Raw genomic sequence first — 17,853 nt, 5'->3', positions numbered from 1 at the left:
TATATAACCCCAGTTCACTTAACAGACACGTTTGGCGCTTTTATGTCTTATTTTCGAAAATAAAGTGCAATACAATTGTTAATTAATAAATATGCTTTTGTTGAAAATATTTCATGTCTAAACTATACAACTTACTTTTCAAAGATCAATTAACTGCCTTTCAAAATCATGATTTTTCAAGCAAGAATAATATGACATAAAGAACACTTGAAGAAGGCGGATCTTGAAAATACAAAGCAAGGTAGCAAATAATATCTTTTAAACAATAATACAATGTCTTTTATTATACTGACGCTGACAAAGTGCATAAGAAAGATAACATTACAATGTGTAACCGATAACAAAACAACGACGACAGTCCGTAAAAACAATCAGTTTACTTTCTTTTCAACGTTAAAAATACATTTTATAAATTTGTTTAACACAAGGCAGATGGAAAAGTCATAGGTACTAGGAATGATGCAATCTTAATGTGTGTTCAGAGGTACATCTAGATATCTTTACAATAGAAAAAACATTGATTCAAATCTCTGTAAACATTTTGAATCACTTTAAGCAGCAAATACTTTCGTCACAATAAGTTAAAAACAACGTTATTCCTTCATCGGTTTCAAAAAGGTGGGTTTAAAGCGATTCGACAGACAAAGACAACTTCCCGCCTGTCACGCCTTCACACAGGGACTTGTGTCTGTCTGGGTGGGATTGGTCTGGGCACTCCTGGTCCTTGTCTGAAAGGTAGAGAAGCAGGTAAGGTCATTCATAATGCAACGGCGATGGCCACAGATATGGTTGTACTGCCCCAGTGTGACACGGAGAAACAGATCATTAAAAAAAACTACAAGCAAACTTGTTCTGTAAAGAGCTCAAAGAATAGTTAATGTTCATAGCGCAAAGGAAGTTCAGTACTTTTAATCTCTAACCCAACAGAATGAGAAGTAGATACAGGGAAGTTTGATCTGGCTAACGGTCGAGGTACTACAAATAAATGCATGTATTTACATTACCTTGATTGAGATACTGAGGTATTCACTAGACGTGATGGCGCATTTGGCTGAAAGAAGAAAAAAAAGCATAGAGAAAGTTACCATAGAGAATCAATGATGATTTTACAAGTAGAACATATTCCCAAATCATTTCTGGCACATTTGAAGATTATTTTCAGACACAAAGCTAATATCCTACGTATTAATGTGATTTCTGTTTGTACCTGCGTCATTGACTGTGGGGTGGATGTCCTTGTCGCATTTCCATTAGATCGTGCATTTGCCTGGGCATTCGCAGGGCCATTTGCTTCATTAGATGACCTGTTGTAAGATATTATTAAATTGCATTATTATCAGTGGAAAATCGTCCCGGACTCTCTTTTAATATTGAAACGTCATCGTTGTTTGATTGACCTTTTGCTTTTAGAGGGGCGGCACTTGACACAACGGCTAAGGCTGTCCCGTTTAAACACGTAGAGCAAAACAAGGATTAAGACCACCAGAATTGGGACCACCAGAAGAAAGAAGATCAGAAGACCATCTCTGAGCGAATAATCTAAAAGAAAGATATAATACACATGAACAACATGTTACTGTCTGATGCGTTCATTTAGAGAGAGCGGGATCTTACCAATCTGTGCCGGGCCACTGTTAATACTTCCACCCCTACCACTCTTGTCACAGTTGGGTGGAGCCCAGCCATCATTACAATGACAGTTAAATTGATCATTACACAGCTGTGAAAACAAACATCGTGTTTAATCTTGATTCATGTGGAATTATCTTATAACGCTACTGTTCGGAATTCTGTCATCATTCTGTTATTTTATATACGTCTGCATAACAACCAGAAAATACTCCGAACAATGTCTTTACCGTGAAATGAATATGTTTTACTCAAGTGGTACATTTAAAGAGGTACTGACATACTGAATCAATGAGGTGTGATGTTCTTCACATGTCACAGTAGTTGACTTTGACTCGGTGTACATGAACTTCATGAAGGATTTGATTTGAGAGTAAATAAGGATGTTCTAGTGATTGTATTGCTTTGAAAGAATTGAATTATATGAACTGATTTTATGATAGATGTATGTCCTTTTTGGAAGTAAACATTCCTTTTGGCTTGGACATTCTGCAAAATATCTCCTGTTGTGTTCAACAGAAGTCTATAAGTCTGTAATGTCATAAACGAGGACAACGTTTTCATTTTAAGGTGATCTGAGGTACGTAGATAAAACAGATTTATTTGGAAAGGCATGAAGAGTTGAATTCACAATAACAGAAAGAGCGAGCATTAAAGATTTCAGCCAAATGAAAATGGGGTCGCCATTGTGTCGTTCAGACCCCCCCATGACTTTCTTTGTACTTTGAATCCTAAACAGAGTTTAAAAAAAGTTGTTTTTCATTCTATCTATCTTCAGAGATGGAAGTATGAGTACATATTCAATTTTTGACCCAGATGTAAATAGACACCGTTGAACTGCTACTTTGTTAATAACTTACTCCATTACTGTTACAGTTTTTCTGGGCGTCACACTTCTGACTCTTATCCAGAACTGAAGAATTTCTACAGGTGTAGTCCAAACACACCTGTGTGTGAGAGAGATGTTATTCATTTATATTGGGGCGTTCACAATATATTACTATTGACAATAACAACGATATTAAAAGGCATTTCTTAAAAACATTTCTAATTGCTTCTCAGCTTGTTTTATCTCAAAATCATGATCACAATATCAAAGTCAATAATAAAAAATAATGACTTAATTTTTATCTCGCCGTAACCCTAAAGTAATCCAACAGCAATCGGACTATTTTACTTTTATATTGTGATACTTGGATTATGTTACCGATTGTTTATAAAGTTTATAAAGTAATTTGCAACCGTACTGGAATACATTTTAAAAGTAACCCGCCCAACCCTGGCACAGCACACATTCTGTACATTAGCACGAGAAGTTCATAATAAGCTTAGAAAACAAACAAATGACTTGTCTGTGAATGATCTATCCTTACCTTTCCAGGAGCGCAGACTGTGCCGGTTTTGACATATGCTGGATCTGGCACATCCGGACCCATGTTAAAGTTAGCGTTCATGCATGTGATTTTTCCTCCGTCTATTTGCTGTGTACTGACTGTGGCTCCTGCCGGAGGCTTGTTGCTGTTAAACAGGCACTGAATCTTCCCGCACATAGTGTTCCTGAACAGATATACAAATAACTGTCAAATGCGGTACAAATGTTGTATAATCCAATGTGAGACATTTTCCTGTGGCAGTGTTGAATCACCCAGTCAAGTAATATCATAATAAATGTAATGTATTAAATGAAATACTTTGTAGATGATTGTTCAAGTGGCTAGAACAGATTGAATTGAACTGGACTTACTCTCCGACACAAGGAGTTGGACGGGAACCAGAGTTTCCGCAGTTGCCAAAATCATTACCGAGTGAATTGACATAACTGAAACACTTTACATCTGCTTTAGTCGCCTCTACGTAGAGAGAGAAACAGAGGAGAATTCAACTATTCAAACTAAGGCTTGTAAATAATTTGATGTTTGGGAATATATTGGCAGCCCAACAGATGCCGGATCTACATCTTGATCTACCTGAACCAAAGATCTGCTGGCACTGATAGTCCAGCGTCTGACAGCGGCCCTCAAAGCAGTAGGCTGTTGTACTGGCACACGGCAGGCCGTCCATAATGTAGTAATCTCCCGGACAGAACTCAGACGTCCCGTTACAGAACTCGGGAAGGTCACAGGGGTTCTGCGACAGTCTGCAGGGTGACCCAGACACTTTGATCTGTAGAATAACATAATCACGCTTTCCTTTAATGCTGTTTACTTGTTTAAGCTAACGCCTTACTGTATGTGTGTCTGTGACGTCACCTGGCAGTTTTCACAGCAAACTCCTGTGGCACAGGCTGAGTTCTTTGTTAAAGTGCACGTGGCGGCATCACAACATTTATTTTTGCACTCCTGTAACACAACATGACCACAAAGAACATTGTGCATTTAGTCTAACACTAAGTTGTGTTCTGTGCATTATGATAGATCATTTACACTTGCGTTTAGTCATTTAGCCCAGTGGTTCTCAAACTTTTTTGACTCAAGTACACCTTTTTAAGATTTTTTTCAAGCCAAGTACCCCTTGACCAGACAACAACATTTTGCTTTAAAATACAGTGAGAGTCAGACAGTTATTATATCTAAATAGAAATGCGTTTCAAATTGATGATTATTATAATTGTTTAAATAATCTAACATTCATCTAATGTCTTTTATCGCGTCTCATCACGTGGTGTACACACAGTATTAGTGCAATACATTTTTACAATATGAGGATTTTGCAAGTAATTAAAACACAATTTGCAACACTGTAAGGTGCGAAGGATTTGGCTGACTGGATTGTTTGGCCAATACAAAAATTCTAAAATGTTCTACAGCAAAAACACTGCAAAGAACTAACAGTATAAAACAGGAATCCTTTTTAGGTCCAGGGTGTCTAAACGGATAGAGAATTGGTTGTCTTGATGCAGTACTTCCAGATGAAGTTCTGTTGTCTAAAACATCAAAAATAAAGTTTGATGAAGTTGAGGTACCCAGCAAGGTACCGTTACTATACCTCCGGGCTGCCACAGTCACATTGTTCTCCATTTTCCAGAATGCCGTTCCCACAAGAGGGCACTGTGATGATGTGGCCAGAAGAGGGTGGGTTCTTCAAACACACCCCACCACCATTCAAAATCAATGTGTCGAAATTCTGCTCACTGCAGTTACTAAATTTTGTGGATCCACTGTTGTCACACCAAAACACACAACAACAAGAAATGAGAGCTTTGTCTTTGTACCGACTTTCTGTCTGTGCATTGTGTGGACACAAAGCTTTGGTTTCAGCTAAAGCGGATGTAACACACAGAGTTTCTGCCAATTTCATATTAATCTCGAGTACCTATAGAGTGGTATACCATACTTTGTATCTTCGAAGAGCATTTAGTTTGATCACATTTATAAAAGACAGATACAGCTGTACGATTATTTCCGGAAACAGACAATGTCCTGAACGCATGCAGGCGGGGATCTAAAGCGCACAATACATCAATGCATTATTCTTGCATATCTGTTGATTCACTATCAATTTGTATTGTTTACATTATGCTCGTACACGCCCTTTGCCAACAAAACACAGACATATGAATGAGTTTCACTTACCTCGTGTGGTTCATGGCTGGCATCTTTTAGCGCTGGGACCGCGCCATCTATTAGTTTCAAGCGATCTCCAAATCCAGCGTTATATCCACTTAGTATATTACATTCATCACCGAAATGCCGTGAACAAACGAACACAGCTGAACGTCTGCAAGCACACTGATGGGCATGCTCTTTCTCTTGCTGGTTGACATGTAGCTGTGCTTTTCCGGGAGAATTGTCCAATAAGGATAAAACGTGCTATTCGCACGTAGTTGAACGCTTGAACATTTGGATTTTACTCGCTTCATTCGCGCGTGAAATTCGCGTCATGGGAGGGGCTTCTGCCAGGCGGCTCCCATCTAATTGCGAAATCATTTAGTCATTGGCGTTTAGAAATGGCGGACATGGATTTTGTTGAGCAGGTAGCTGCGCATTATGTGCTATGGAAGGCTGAAGATAGACATATAGACTCATTCGGAACCGTGTCTGGGTCCTTCGGAGGCGCAGTCCTTCATTGTTGTTTCAGATTTTTGCCTCCGCTCGCTTTGTCATAATTACGTCACTACTAGAGCAGGCTCCTGATTGGTTAACGCGGCGCGAATTTTCGCCAAAGTTCAGATTTTTGAACTCACACGAATAACCAGCCAGCGTGATAAATAACACGCCCATCAATCCCGCTTCACACTGCTGACAGAAGTTCAGCTATGTTTGTTTGCTCACTGCATTTCTGTGATGAATGTTATATAAACTAAATTTGAAACTGATTGGTGATGCGGGTCCCAGCGCTTAAACACGCCAGACATGAAGCGCACGCGGTTGTAAGTCTAATCAAGTAAAAGGGATTATTATGTTAAGGGAGTGTCTGTGCACTTGTTGACACCCTTAAACAGTTAAATGTACAGTGAAGGAATGATCAAGTCACTGACCTGGCGGAGGGTCCCATGATGCAACTCCCTTTACAACAGTAATCGACATCATGTCTCATGCCCAAGTTATGTCCCAGCTCATGAGCCACCACAGTAGAGAAGTACTGCAGAGAATTGCCGCCGAACTGTGAGCAGAACAAAACATTCATCTTACATGTGTGGCATATGATATACATTGAATTGACTACGTTTAGCACAATAAAAGAATGTGTTAACACAGAAAATGTAAGGAAAACAAGCATATAAATAAGGTCTCGATTAAGTCGCATTTCAACATGTGCACTGTAATTGTTGGCTTCTCTTCGAGCATCATTTTGCAAACACACCTTTCATTAATAAAACATGTAGGGTTCAGATTACTGCCTTCAGAAAAACAATTACCCCCAAAGACGACAGCATGCTCAACACTTTTCTGGAAGAGCCAATAGTATTATTATTATTATTATACTTAAGGATCTCTCAATGCCGTGTAAGTTTGCTAACCACATTGATTGCTCCGCCGCTGTGAGCAGAGCACACGGTCCCTACGAAGGCCATGCCTAGCACACCTCCAGGGTACGAACCAGATCGACCTCTTTGAGAAACAGAGACAAAGATCACGTTACTCAGAACTTATGCAAAATCTTCTTTAATCTACAAACGTCTAAAAAACTAGAACTTTAACATTGTTAAAACTATCTGTTTGTGCGATCAATAGTAGTTGGGGAGTGTCTGGCAACACAAAATCATTATTTTCCTCTTTTATTTGATGCTGATAGTGGCACAGAAATGATAAACCTCATCCCTAAGGTTGATTTGGACTTCGACTCAGTTGGCAGTAACGTAAATTGTAGTTTTTTGTTCACGATCTGCAGTAACGCCTATACTGCGAAGACTTCAGTGATGCAACAACTTTCTTTTGTTAATATTCTCTATGATAGAGCGGTACTTACACGATGAGCTGACCCACGTCATGTCTGAGTCGAGGTAAAAGTTCTTCCCTCCTCCACTTCACAAACCTGGTCAACACCTCTCCAGCGTTGCCATCCACATCAAAAGGGTTTTTTTGGTTAAAGATCTCCAAACCAATCAGTGCTATCCGGACGTTGAGCGGTTTGTAATACTGAAACAGACATGGAAGCAGCCACACATTCACACAGATACTCTACTATATACTGTGAGTCTATACCCACGGAGTCGTCATTTACTTGAGTGAAGATAGAAAGTACTTGATTTACTGAAGTATTAAAGCTAAAAACACATAAAACATTTATTTAAAAAATGTAGTTGAATAAAACGTCTAATACATGCTAATGTATTGAAATAAAAATGTACTCCTCAAGTATACTTAGAAACAAAATGTAATTTAAGTCCCTTTGGATTAAAGCATCTACCAAATGCATAAATGTAAAAAAATTGTATGTCTTATGGGTACATTTTCCGTAATTGAGATTTATACATCACCTGGAAAATTGAAATATTGAAAAACAAATCGCCTTTTACGTTGTGAAAATGAAGTCCTAAGCATAACATATTACTCACAAAAAGAAAGTTTGGAGCTCTTCATGGAACCCATTATTTACTTAATATCATAATGATTCTTGGCATGAAAGAAATGTTTATAATTTTGACCTATACAATGTATTTTTGGCTATTACAAAAAATGTTCATGTGCTACTTAAGACTATCCAAAGCCGCTGAAAAACAGAGTTAGGACACAAAACAGTCCATTGAAAGAATGGAATGCCGAAGTAACTTATGTCATGGACCAACAAATAGTTCCAAACACTGCACTGTAGCCCATTCGTTGCAATGTCTCCTAAACACATTTGCTGTACAGTTGGTGAAATTACGGCATGTTTATTCATTTTAACCAGTTGGTGGACATATCTTATATTCATAGAACTTTATATTAACAGATCTTGTATTCATATTACTCCCCAGACTAAATGCTGTTATTAATGTAGTCAACATAGTATTCGGTGAACACAATGTGCTAATATATTTAGCAAAAAGTTTGCAAATACAGTTGCTGTTATCTGTCTCGCCAAAATCCATTTAAATAGGTTGACAGCATGGATTTGTTTGGAACTATTGAGGGCTCCATGAACCACATGGCGGCGAGATCGAGTGTCGTAACGCTCATATTCAACAGCCCTGTTTCTACCGCGGGTCCCCTTGCATGGAATTAACCATGTTGTTTCTACAGTAGCACTAAATGGATAAACTGCTCTACAGAGTGCGTTTTGTAAATACGTCATCTCCATTAGCAAAGTAGCAAAAATGTGACGGCATTTAAGCCCTGTGTCAGCTTCTGTAGTGCTTCGAAAGGGATTGGTGGAGGGAGCCGTAGGTTGCAGTTCACAACCTCACTGCTAGATGCTTAATTTCCTACACTGGACCTTTAAGTAATATCTGTTTCAAATCAATGTCAATGTGAAAATATACAGTGACTTAAAATACAGTATTGCACATGCTAGACATAACAGTAAAGGCATAAGACTTGTGGTTGCTGTTATTCTCACCGAATCTAACAAGTTAGCAAGTTGGACCATCTCATTCCGCACTGCAGATGAATCTTGATTCTTGTAATTGAACTGACAATAAATACAAAAGACGGTCACAACAACAATACAATCATTCAAAAACAATACCAAGAAAACATTTCATGGAGAATACTCACCCTCAAATTGTCAACTACCAATACCAACTCCACATATTTGGTCTGAGGCAAGCTTCGTTTCTCCTGCAGATTCAAAGAAACTTTGAAATGAGTGTGTGAATGGACATATGAATGTGAAGATTGCGTTCACGAGACATCTTGCTAACCCTTAAAAACGTAGTCATGCTAGGCTGCTGCGAGTTTTCTTTGGTTTGATGCGTTTCATTGGCCAGTCCACATACAAACGGCTCTTCCTGACTATCTTTCAACAGAAAGAGGAGATGTTCGTTGGCTTTGGACTGCGGGACGGGTTCCACCCCATAGCTTACATTACCCATGAGAATCACACCCCTGCAACAAGGCACACAAAGACACATCCTATTTACAGTGTAATGTTTGCAGTCACATATTAAACTGTGTAGACGTGCCTGGTTAAATTTTAAACTAGAGTAACATGTCCAAAGGCAAATACAATACTGTTTAAGTAAGCATGGGATTTTGCTGTTTGTTCTGTGGCACAAGTACTATTGTCAGAAATCTACCGTACTGCACAAATTGAGGAAACTATATTATAAATGTACACTTGACTTTGATGACCTTTGGTTGCAACAGTGAAAAGGACAATAGACAGTAAGACAGAAGGCATAGTAGGGGTATTTGGAAACATGTTTAAAAATAGTAATTATTGGTGCAGAAAAGTTACATTGTGTACAATTTTGCAGTTGCGGTAAAAAGGGAGATTTTTGAAACCGATCTGCCTCGCAAACATGTAGCATAATGTCATGAATTAAATGCTTACTAAAATGAATAGTACGTTTTTTTAGAAGTTCATACCTGAGACCTTCACAGGTGCTTAGAGCTACAAGAGAGTCTTCATTACCCTCCACATACCCATGATAGTGACAGAGCACCTGCAACAAACCATGAGAAAATGTTAAAGGGGTCATATGGCACGAATACCTGTGTGGTGAGCAGGGTGGGACGAGTGCCGTGAGGGAACGGCGCGAGGCCGGTGACGTGAACGATAACAAGCGTCAGCTGTGCGTGCAACGGTTTCGCATCTCTCACTGAGGAGCGACAACAGGGAAGTGGGAGAGAGGACTTTATGTTTTATTTTTTTACTTTCGCTTTGTTGTTTGTTTATTTTCTTAAAAGCTTGTGTTACATTCGCCGGCTCCCGCCTCCTTCCTTTTATTGAATACAACTTGTTTTCCTGTGTCTTCGGTGTGTTGTAAGTTGCCCATGCATGTACTAGACAAGTAGAATTGCAAAAATGTAAGTGTCAGAACAAAAGATGCTTTATCTAAAAGCAAACACTCACCCAGACCTGCCTGAAACGCCTCCCCCACGAATCTACAACATTTTGTAGTATGAATTGACGAAGACGCCCAAATGTATACGCATGTAAGGTGGGCGTACTTGTAAATCTCATTTTATAGTCTCAGCCATGTCGTGGAGACGTTGTGTGTTTCGTAGCGAAAAGAAAGCCCCTTTGTTTGCCATCCAGAAGATGATACAACTAAAAACAAATGGTTTCATTTTCAAGTCTTCATACTGTTACAGAACACAACAATCCGAATATTAGTGTGTGCAGTGCATTTCACGTATGATTACTTCATGAACTTGGGAGAGATCACAGCTGGCTGTGTACGAAAGCTTTTGTTAAAACCCATTACAACTTCGCAAGGAAAGCTTGGCGCTTCAGATCGTATATTTTCATTGTAAAATACTTTGTTACGGACTAACGCGAGTTGAGTTTGTCGTGTGTTTGTAGCGCATGTTGTTTCTTTGTGTGATCTGCAAATGGTTGTTTGTTTATAGTCTTTATAACGCCATATATAAAAGATAAAACGGTTAGCTTTAGTTTTTCACTATATAACAATGTTTTTTTAATAAAACCTTACCAATCCTTTACATCCTGCTCAAGTCGCGCTGGCAAAGTTGATGTATCGGCTTAATCACATTCATTTTGAGGATCAGATCCGGGCTCGAATTAATATAAGTAACTACCGATGACATTTTATCACCGGTCAGTACAATTGCTTGGGAACATGATGTTCCGAATATGGTAAGAGGCGTTCAATTTCTGTCAGACGCTCGAAGTATTCAACCAATCACTAGGCACTGGTTAACTCGCCAATCATAGCACACCTCATTTTTCAGAGCCGTGAGCTTTGTGAAAAATAAGCTTGTTTCAGAGAGGCGGGGCAACCCGCATTAGACATAATTACAATGGGCATAACATAATACAAAACAAAGTCTTACAGGTTTTTCTGTGTGCATTTTCACGTTCTGTGCATCCTGGGAAAACATGACAAAGTTGTCCGACAAGAAATCTCTGGCGAAGGAGAAAACATGGTTACCAAGATAAATAAATTCAGTACAAAAACATTAACATCTCGTGACACCTAAAGAGTTAACTAATGGTCATATACAGCATAGTAAAAAGTCTAATATATAATTTAAAAAAACTGATAATTGAGTAGATTAAAAAAACACTACTGTCCACCTCTGATATACAGTATGATATTTGAAAATTTCACCAAAACATAGTTGCATTTGGAATTGTAATGTTAAAACGTGAATATTTCCATCATATTTCTTACGTGTTCTTTGTAAGATGCAGTAATCGCTCGCTGCCATCAATGCTGATCGAGTATGTGACACTGTCAGCATGTCTTTCCTAAAATCACACACATTAGAAAACACTGGAAGACAAAAGTTGCTTATTTCCAGTTGGAGTGATAGTGGTTTATACTGTACCTGTTCAGGTGTATGTGATGTGTTTGCAGATCTCCTCCAGCGCTCATGAACCAGCCGAGGTTTGACCAACTTATAGTTCTTCAAATATAACGTCTGATCTATGGCTTTAAGGGCAAAATAAGAAAATCAATACAAAATCAAGATCGGCCTTTTCATTACGATACTCAATGTGCAAATGAATGTACAGTACAATGAAGTACGTGGAGTAGGTTTTTATTCAAATAAGATGCCAGTGATATTATTATGTATAGTATTTTTACTTACCGTTTTGTGTTGTAGAGTAAAACATCGTGCTGGTAAGCTATATATTGTTAACTAAACATTATTTTATAAAAATACTAAACAAGACGAATAAATGTAACCACACACGGTAAAGCCCAAACACGTTAAATATACGTTAAACATATTTTACCTACATTTACTAAATATTTGGCGGCGACACTTATTTTCACTGTCGAATTGTTGTGGTTTGTGGAGGGAGAAACACGAAACTTCTTTGTTTTAACTGTCTTGCGTAGACAAACAAACCAATGTGAAAGTTTCAGAACTAAAGTATGCTTCACTTACCGTGATAAATCGCGATTTTGAACAGGATTAAAATGAAAATATATCGCGTCATCTTGCTGCTCTAGCGTCGAGCGCGCGGATGAGACGCACAGGTGAGCTCGGCTCGAGCCAGGGGCGTGCACGAGCAGTCAGACAGGTGGAGCGACATTCTTTCCTCTGAAAGAATCGTACCCACAGGTTACGTACGTGCACGTACATTTATTTGTGATTATATGGAAATGTCATATTTGGGAATATACATGCTTTATTTTAACTACACTTTAGGTGTAAATGTAAACATTTTGTCTACTTTAATATTGGGGGAACTCTAGCCCTATGTGACATCGTATGTTATTTTTGATCTTATTTATACCCATGTATTTAGACGGCATCAGAAGACACATTCCACGATGCATCATCGGCAAGTGACATTTATTGTAATATAGCTTTATTCCCATAGAGGGCGCCTGCGTTCTCTGCCCTCCATTGGCCGGAAGTGTTGCAAAATGTCTCCATATAAATACATAAATTACATCTGATAACGCCTACAGCAACCCTAAACATAACCTTAGAAGAATAAAAAATATGAATCAACCGTTTTCAGCGTGACAACAATTATGCGGTATTGAAGTGCGCATGCGCAATGGAGGCAGAATCCCTTCTAGTCAAAACCATTTAAATGTCACCTTTTTAAGATACCTGTAACTTACTCGATAATGTATAACCTAATGTAATAACATTCATATTCCGATTTCTTTTAAATTACCTTGAAATATGTTCAGTAATCACAAGCGTGTCTTTCAAACCAGCAAATGTAATCGTATTTTTTTTTTAGAATAACGTCAATGGGGCTGACGGGACATCGTACGGTTTTATAATGTTTAAATTATTTTACTACGGTGTGAAATCCGAAGTATGTCAGACGAGTGCATGCTGTTTCAATCAGGCAGATGAATGGGCGACTCTGTGGGTCCTGACGCTGCTTGTTTAGCGTTAGGTATTGATATGAACGGTCACGTTGTTATATTAAAACAGCCAAATAAGCGCCCAGCTATGTCTACCGAAGGGATAACGCGTTTTTTAAGGGCATGATTTGTTAATATGTGTTTAAACCCCTTTATACACGGAAATATTCATATTTGACATGCTATCATGGTTATTGAGTGTTGTATGACTGGCAGTGAAGAGAACCGATCAGGATGAACTCCAGTACGGACGGTCTGATCTCTGCATGCAGCTCGTGGCTGTGCCCATCGGAGAAGCAGCTGTCTGATATTCTCACTACAACACAAGAGATCAGAAACAGCGATAACTGCAGGCTGGAAGAGGATGCTTTTTACGGGTCAGTGGTTCAATAGCTGAGCTTGTTGCTGTAAGGTTGTTACATATTAGATTAGATTCAACTTTATTGTCATTCCACATATACAAGAACAGTTAAACGAAATGTAGTTTGGGTCTAACCAGAAGTGCAGGATGTACAGTGAATAAATACAGAATACAATATTAGGAAAATATTATACAGTGGGTATGTTCTATGAAAATATGACAGTGGGTATGTACTGTGAACAATATACAGCAATATCTGTAGGTTCGTGTTCGAACCCATACGTTGATCTGTGAGCAGCTGCACCTGTAATATGTCAAATTTCATTGTGACACACTGTGCACCTGTGACTTCACAGGCGTGAACCCGTCTGTCTGGAGAGAGCTGAAGCGGACTCGCCTTGTGTCATTACACTACTGTGTCCACCCAACTCTGCATCTTTGATCAGCAGTATTCATGTTGTCAGTGAAGGTCGCACCATTGAAGTGTACTCGGGGTCAGGAGAATACTGTGGCACCTGTCGTGGAGATGAAGTTCAAAGATCCGTCAGCAATGGGTATTTTGAAAAGTCCATCCTCGATTACTAGCAAGCCATAAATAATCATTTGAACTTCACACATTTTGATACTCTCAACCACGAATAAACATTTAAAATAGTACAACAAAGTATTTATTTATATCACCTTTATGTATGACATTAGAGTGAAGCCACTAAATCTAATTGTGTGCATATTGTACGATACATATGTTTTATACATGCATCTTTAAAGAATATTCTTTGAGGAGTTTCTTTTCGTGCAAAAAACATGTTTTACGAATTAAGATATTTATTGAATGGGTTTTTGATCATTTTATTTAGTTTCACATTTCGACGAATGGTCAGACAGTGATCAACCACCATCAAGTTGAGCAAAAATAAAATCGTTTTTGTCACGTCAAACAAAATAAAACTTGTCATATTTTTGCATATAGTAAAGTGTCTAGAAATATTAGAATATTGAATTGCTCTTACATAAATTGTTTTATATAATTTACATAAAATACGTTTGAGTTTTTATTAAAGTAAAGAATGAATTCTAATAACTTAACAGAAGTAAAAAACATTATAGATTTACATCACATGTTGTTGAACTACTTGTTTTTTAAACTACTGATTGTTTATATTTAGTTTTCTATCAGTCCTCAGGATAGAAGTCCTTTATTCAGCAGTGTTCTGGTGTTAGAGAGCCCCACTGCATCCTGTGAGGTGAAGGTATGGAAACCACAAAATAAAATCCACTCTGTCTTCACCACAAAAGCCACCGGCCTATGTTTGCTCATCCTCAGTTTCTCTACACAGCTGCTGTCTTTTGGTGGGCGTTCCTCTGTGGCTATCGCCCATGTGGGTGTTGTACTGGAGACACTTAAAGAAAGGCAGGGTGGCCCGACCCTGGACCCAGGCATTGATCTTCTGCGCGTCCAGACTATGATGGAAGAAATGGGTACCACCCTTTCACCAGGGGCTCAAAACCTGATGGAGCTCGTACAGAGCCAGCAGAAGGTCTGGATCCAGTCTGTTATGGACAGCTTTTCCATTTTTCGCGCCATACCGTTCTTGTTGCTTAATCTTAGTGCCGATCCAGGCCAGTTGGCGTAATGTACTTACAACACGACATAAGCTTCTAAAATGAACACCAATTTCTGGTTAGTTTAGCTCTATTCAACGCACAAAGTCTTTCAAGTATATTTCAGTTAGTCTAAGCATTGATGATCTCTTCCAGGTGTTTCTCGCTATAGACTATTGATGTTCAAACTCAATTCAGGAATGATGTTTTTAACTATGTTATCATGTTTTTATTGTGTATTATAGCGCTTTTTATTGAATTATTACTTACTTAAAACAGCCCAGTTTCATTTCGATTGATATTACTTGGAATGCACAATAAAATGAACATGATTGTGGAATATTTTTCGTGGAAATAAACTTAAAAAAAATTCTACCACTCTTCCATCCATACAGAGTGACTTTGAGTGATTCTTTACAAGAAAGGTAGTGCAGCACATTGTTTTTTATTCTTATGCCCAGTTACGGTTATTTAGTTGCAGTCCTTAATAGAAAATAAAGTTTTAATAGTTGAATGTTACGCTTGATTAATTTCTCAAAGAAGTAAATTCTTAAACTATTTGAGTTTTTTCTCCGTTAAGACATTTATAGATACTGTAGATTGAACATAATACATTTGATTGTACGATCTGGTCATAATCCCCCTTTGTCTTTGTTATGTGGTTCGTGTTGTGGACTGTAATGTTTCTTTGAGGCTTGCCAAATGGACAATCATTCCCTCTGTTTTCTGTCTTCAGAATAAAACAGACATGCTGAGTGGATTCATTCCTCTTCTCATGGGAGGAGGAGCTTTGAGCTGTCTGTCAAGAGGCGGTGGGGCTTCCAGTGCTTCTGGGGAGGGCCGACATCCACCGACCGGTCCTGAGCAGCTTCCGTCCTCCAGCAGTCAGAATCTGATCCCAAGTGCCATGTCTGGCCCGATCAACCCAGAGCTGCTGCCAATGCTACAGAGCGTCTGCGGCCAGGTCACGCAGCTCCGCCTGGAGGAAGCCACATCTCCCGGGAGGAAGAAGAATGGGGAATGGTAAGTGTGAGTCAGATGCGGTTTTGAGGAAAATGAAGTTCGGTAACCACAGTCGTGGTAGCCAATCAAGTGGGTGGTTATACTGTAGTCAACGGTTCATCGTCAGAAGGATGTCCATTTATTTTGTGTTGTTGTAGGGATAGTCACGTGTGCTGCGGAGGATTTGAGAAGATGCTGGAGTCGGTTGTAGAGAAGAGGATGGGGGAGATGGAGAAAAGGTTAAAAGAGCATCTTGACGTGCGTCTGGATGCCCTTGAGCAGAGACTGGAAGTCACGCTTCAGCAGGCGCTTTCACACATGCCACAGCACCAATGAACAACACCAATGTCACTTCACCAATGATTAACCTGAACATTTAAAGGCTTTTGCTTCTACATGACTTGTGTTCTGTAAAAGGAGATGTAACAAGAATTCACCAGAAGTCCTTTATAACAGATACTTCTAACGTTTATGTTTTTCCTACGAGATCCAGGAGTTACGGTTTGAATGGCAAACACTGATCTATGAGTCTTTCCCATGAGACTTGTCTTGCTGGGCTGTTCGGTTAGTTCTCTAGTCCAAAGCAGCAACTGGAAAACGAACTGTTAATAATGTGTTTTACTGTTGATACTATTTGTAATATTTTAATTCAATGATTAAATTGCTGCTACAAGAACTATTTTTCTACTATTCTGACTATTATAAAATGTTAACGACAGTTTATATGGAGGCTGTTTATAGGATAGAGGTCTCTGTTGCACTGAACAGGGTCGAGTATTAACTGTTATTGTGAACTGCCTGTGTGAGAATAGGTTTACACTGACTGTACTGGAAAACTAAGGACAATAAAAAATGCTATTTATACTAAAAACGAGCCATTTATTCCAGTTATATATTATCCTTTAATCTTTAGATGGTGACACGTTAAAACAGTTCTTCCTACAAAAAGGCACTTTTATGCCTTGGTAATGGTATTCTTTAAAGGAACGTTACAACTGAGTTATTCATATCATGCTGTCAATTGGCAAAAAATTAAGACATCTCTTCAAGTTTAGGTCTGGGGGGTTAGAGGACTTTTCCCCCAGGTTTTCTTTGGACCCCTGCAAACAAAATACTTCTTATTTGTGTTATCCAGCACATAATAATCGGTCATTCACAGAAATAAATGTAAAACTGCATGCAATGAACCATGATTGTTGTTGTCTCCACCAGTCGATCCAGGCTAGTGCTGGGCCTGCTTGTCTCTCAGTTTGTATAAACAATAATTGTATTTAATGCATTTACACTGGAAATCTAGTGTTTATGTCAATGTCCCTTTCAGGAATTCTCCCTAGAACTGCTAACAGGTCTTGTTCAACTCATTGACATCAGTAGTAGTAGTAGTAGTAATAAAAACATATTTTATAATCTATAAAATATTTAGTAGTAAAAATAAAAGCTTTGAGTTGTGTCTTAGAGAAAGCCACGTGTCTACCCTCTTATTTACCGTATGAACATCATATTCATAAGATATTCTTGGCAGTCTCCCATCACCCATGAGGGGAATTTGCCACATTCAGGAAAATCTAGCATCAGTTAAAAACACACAGCTGAATTAACAAACTCCCAACTGCAAATTCAGCATAAAACTTTATGGTGAATGAACTGAAATTGCTCCAAATGAGCAGGTTTTGTTTAGTGTTTTAAAGAGCGCTGTGAATAACTTTTCACCTTGACCACTTGGATAAAGTGTTGACATGACTATTGCCCTGATTCAGCATCGGTCTTCTGTCTACACCACAGTGATGTTCACTGTAGGTTTGTTTAAACAGAGAGCCGTTGTTCCTTGACAGACATCCACTTCAGAAGTGGTTTTGTAACAGAAGAG

The 17,853-nt window shown here is 38.7% G+C and overlaps 2 protein-coding genes across 5 annotated transcripts; one reads left to right on the top strand and one right to left on the bottom strand.

The window, feature by feature from the left end:
• Window positions 1-7: 7 nt before the first annotated feature.
• adam9b (ADAM metallopeptidase domain 9b) lies at window positions 8-12,263 on the bottom strand. The gene is made up of 22 exons (XM_079476684.1): window positions 12,078-12,263; window positions 11,511-11,614; window positions 11,354-11,430; window positions 11,013-11,085; window positions 9,582-9,658; window positions 8,915-9,098; window positions 8,769-8,831; window positions 8,611-8,682; window positions 7,039-7,208; window positions 6,590-6,680; window positions 6,107-6,231; window positions 4,615-4,786; window positions 3,879-3,968; window positions 3,597-3,792; window positions 3,374-3,479; window positions 3,003-3,186; window positions 2,490-2,576; window positions 1,615-1,720; window positions 1,398-1,539; window positions 1,208-1,304; window positions 1,005-1,051; window positions 8-728 (listed from the first exon to the last, which is right to left on the bottom strand). Exons 1-22 carry the CDS (start codon window positions 12,127-12,129, stop codon window positions 671-673), a joined length of 2,373 nt encoding a protein of 790 aa, XP_079332810.1. The 5' UTR covers window positions 12,130-12,263; the 3' UTR covers window positions 8-670.
• On the top strand, window positions 12,133-16,852 carry cUnh10orf88 (chromosome Un C10orf88 homolog). Of its 4 annotated transcripts, XM_079476685.1 has the most exons (8): window positions 12,136-12,259; window positions 12,442-12,477; window positions 13,238-13,398; window positions 13,739-13,936; window positions 14,560-14,632; window positions 14,720-14,920; window positions 15,721-16,007; window positions 16,145-16,852. In XM_079476685.1, exons 3-8 carry the CDS (start codon window positions 13,256-13,258, stop codon window positions 16,320-16,322), a joined length of 1,080 nt encoding a protein of 359 aa, XP_079332811.1. In that variant the 5' UTR covers window positions 12,136-12,259; window positions 12,442-12,477; window positions 13,238-13,255; the 3' UTR covers window positions 16,323-16,852. The 4 variants fall into 4 exon arrangements, with proteins under 4 accessions (XP_079332813.1, XP_079332811.1, XP_079332812.1 ...); XM_079476687.1 differs by lacking the exon at window positions 12,442-12,477 and having other exon boundaries at window positions 12,133-12,259; XM_079476686.1 differs by lacking the exons at window positions 12,136-12,259; window positions 12,442-12,477 and adding an exon at window positions 12,967-13,053.
• Window positions 16,853-17,853: the final 1,001 nt, after the last annotated feature.

The sequence above is a fragment of the Barbatula barbatula genome (assembly GCF_947034865.1).
Source record: "Barbatula barbatula genome assembly, chromosome: 16".
NCBI classification, from domain to species: domain Eukaryota; kingdom Metazoa; phylum Chordata; class Actinopteri; order Cypriniformes; family Nemacheilidae; genus Barbatula; species Barbatula barbatula.
Note: the sequence above shows the minus strand (reverse complement) of the source record. Positions and strands in the feature narration are given on the sequence as shown.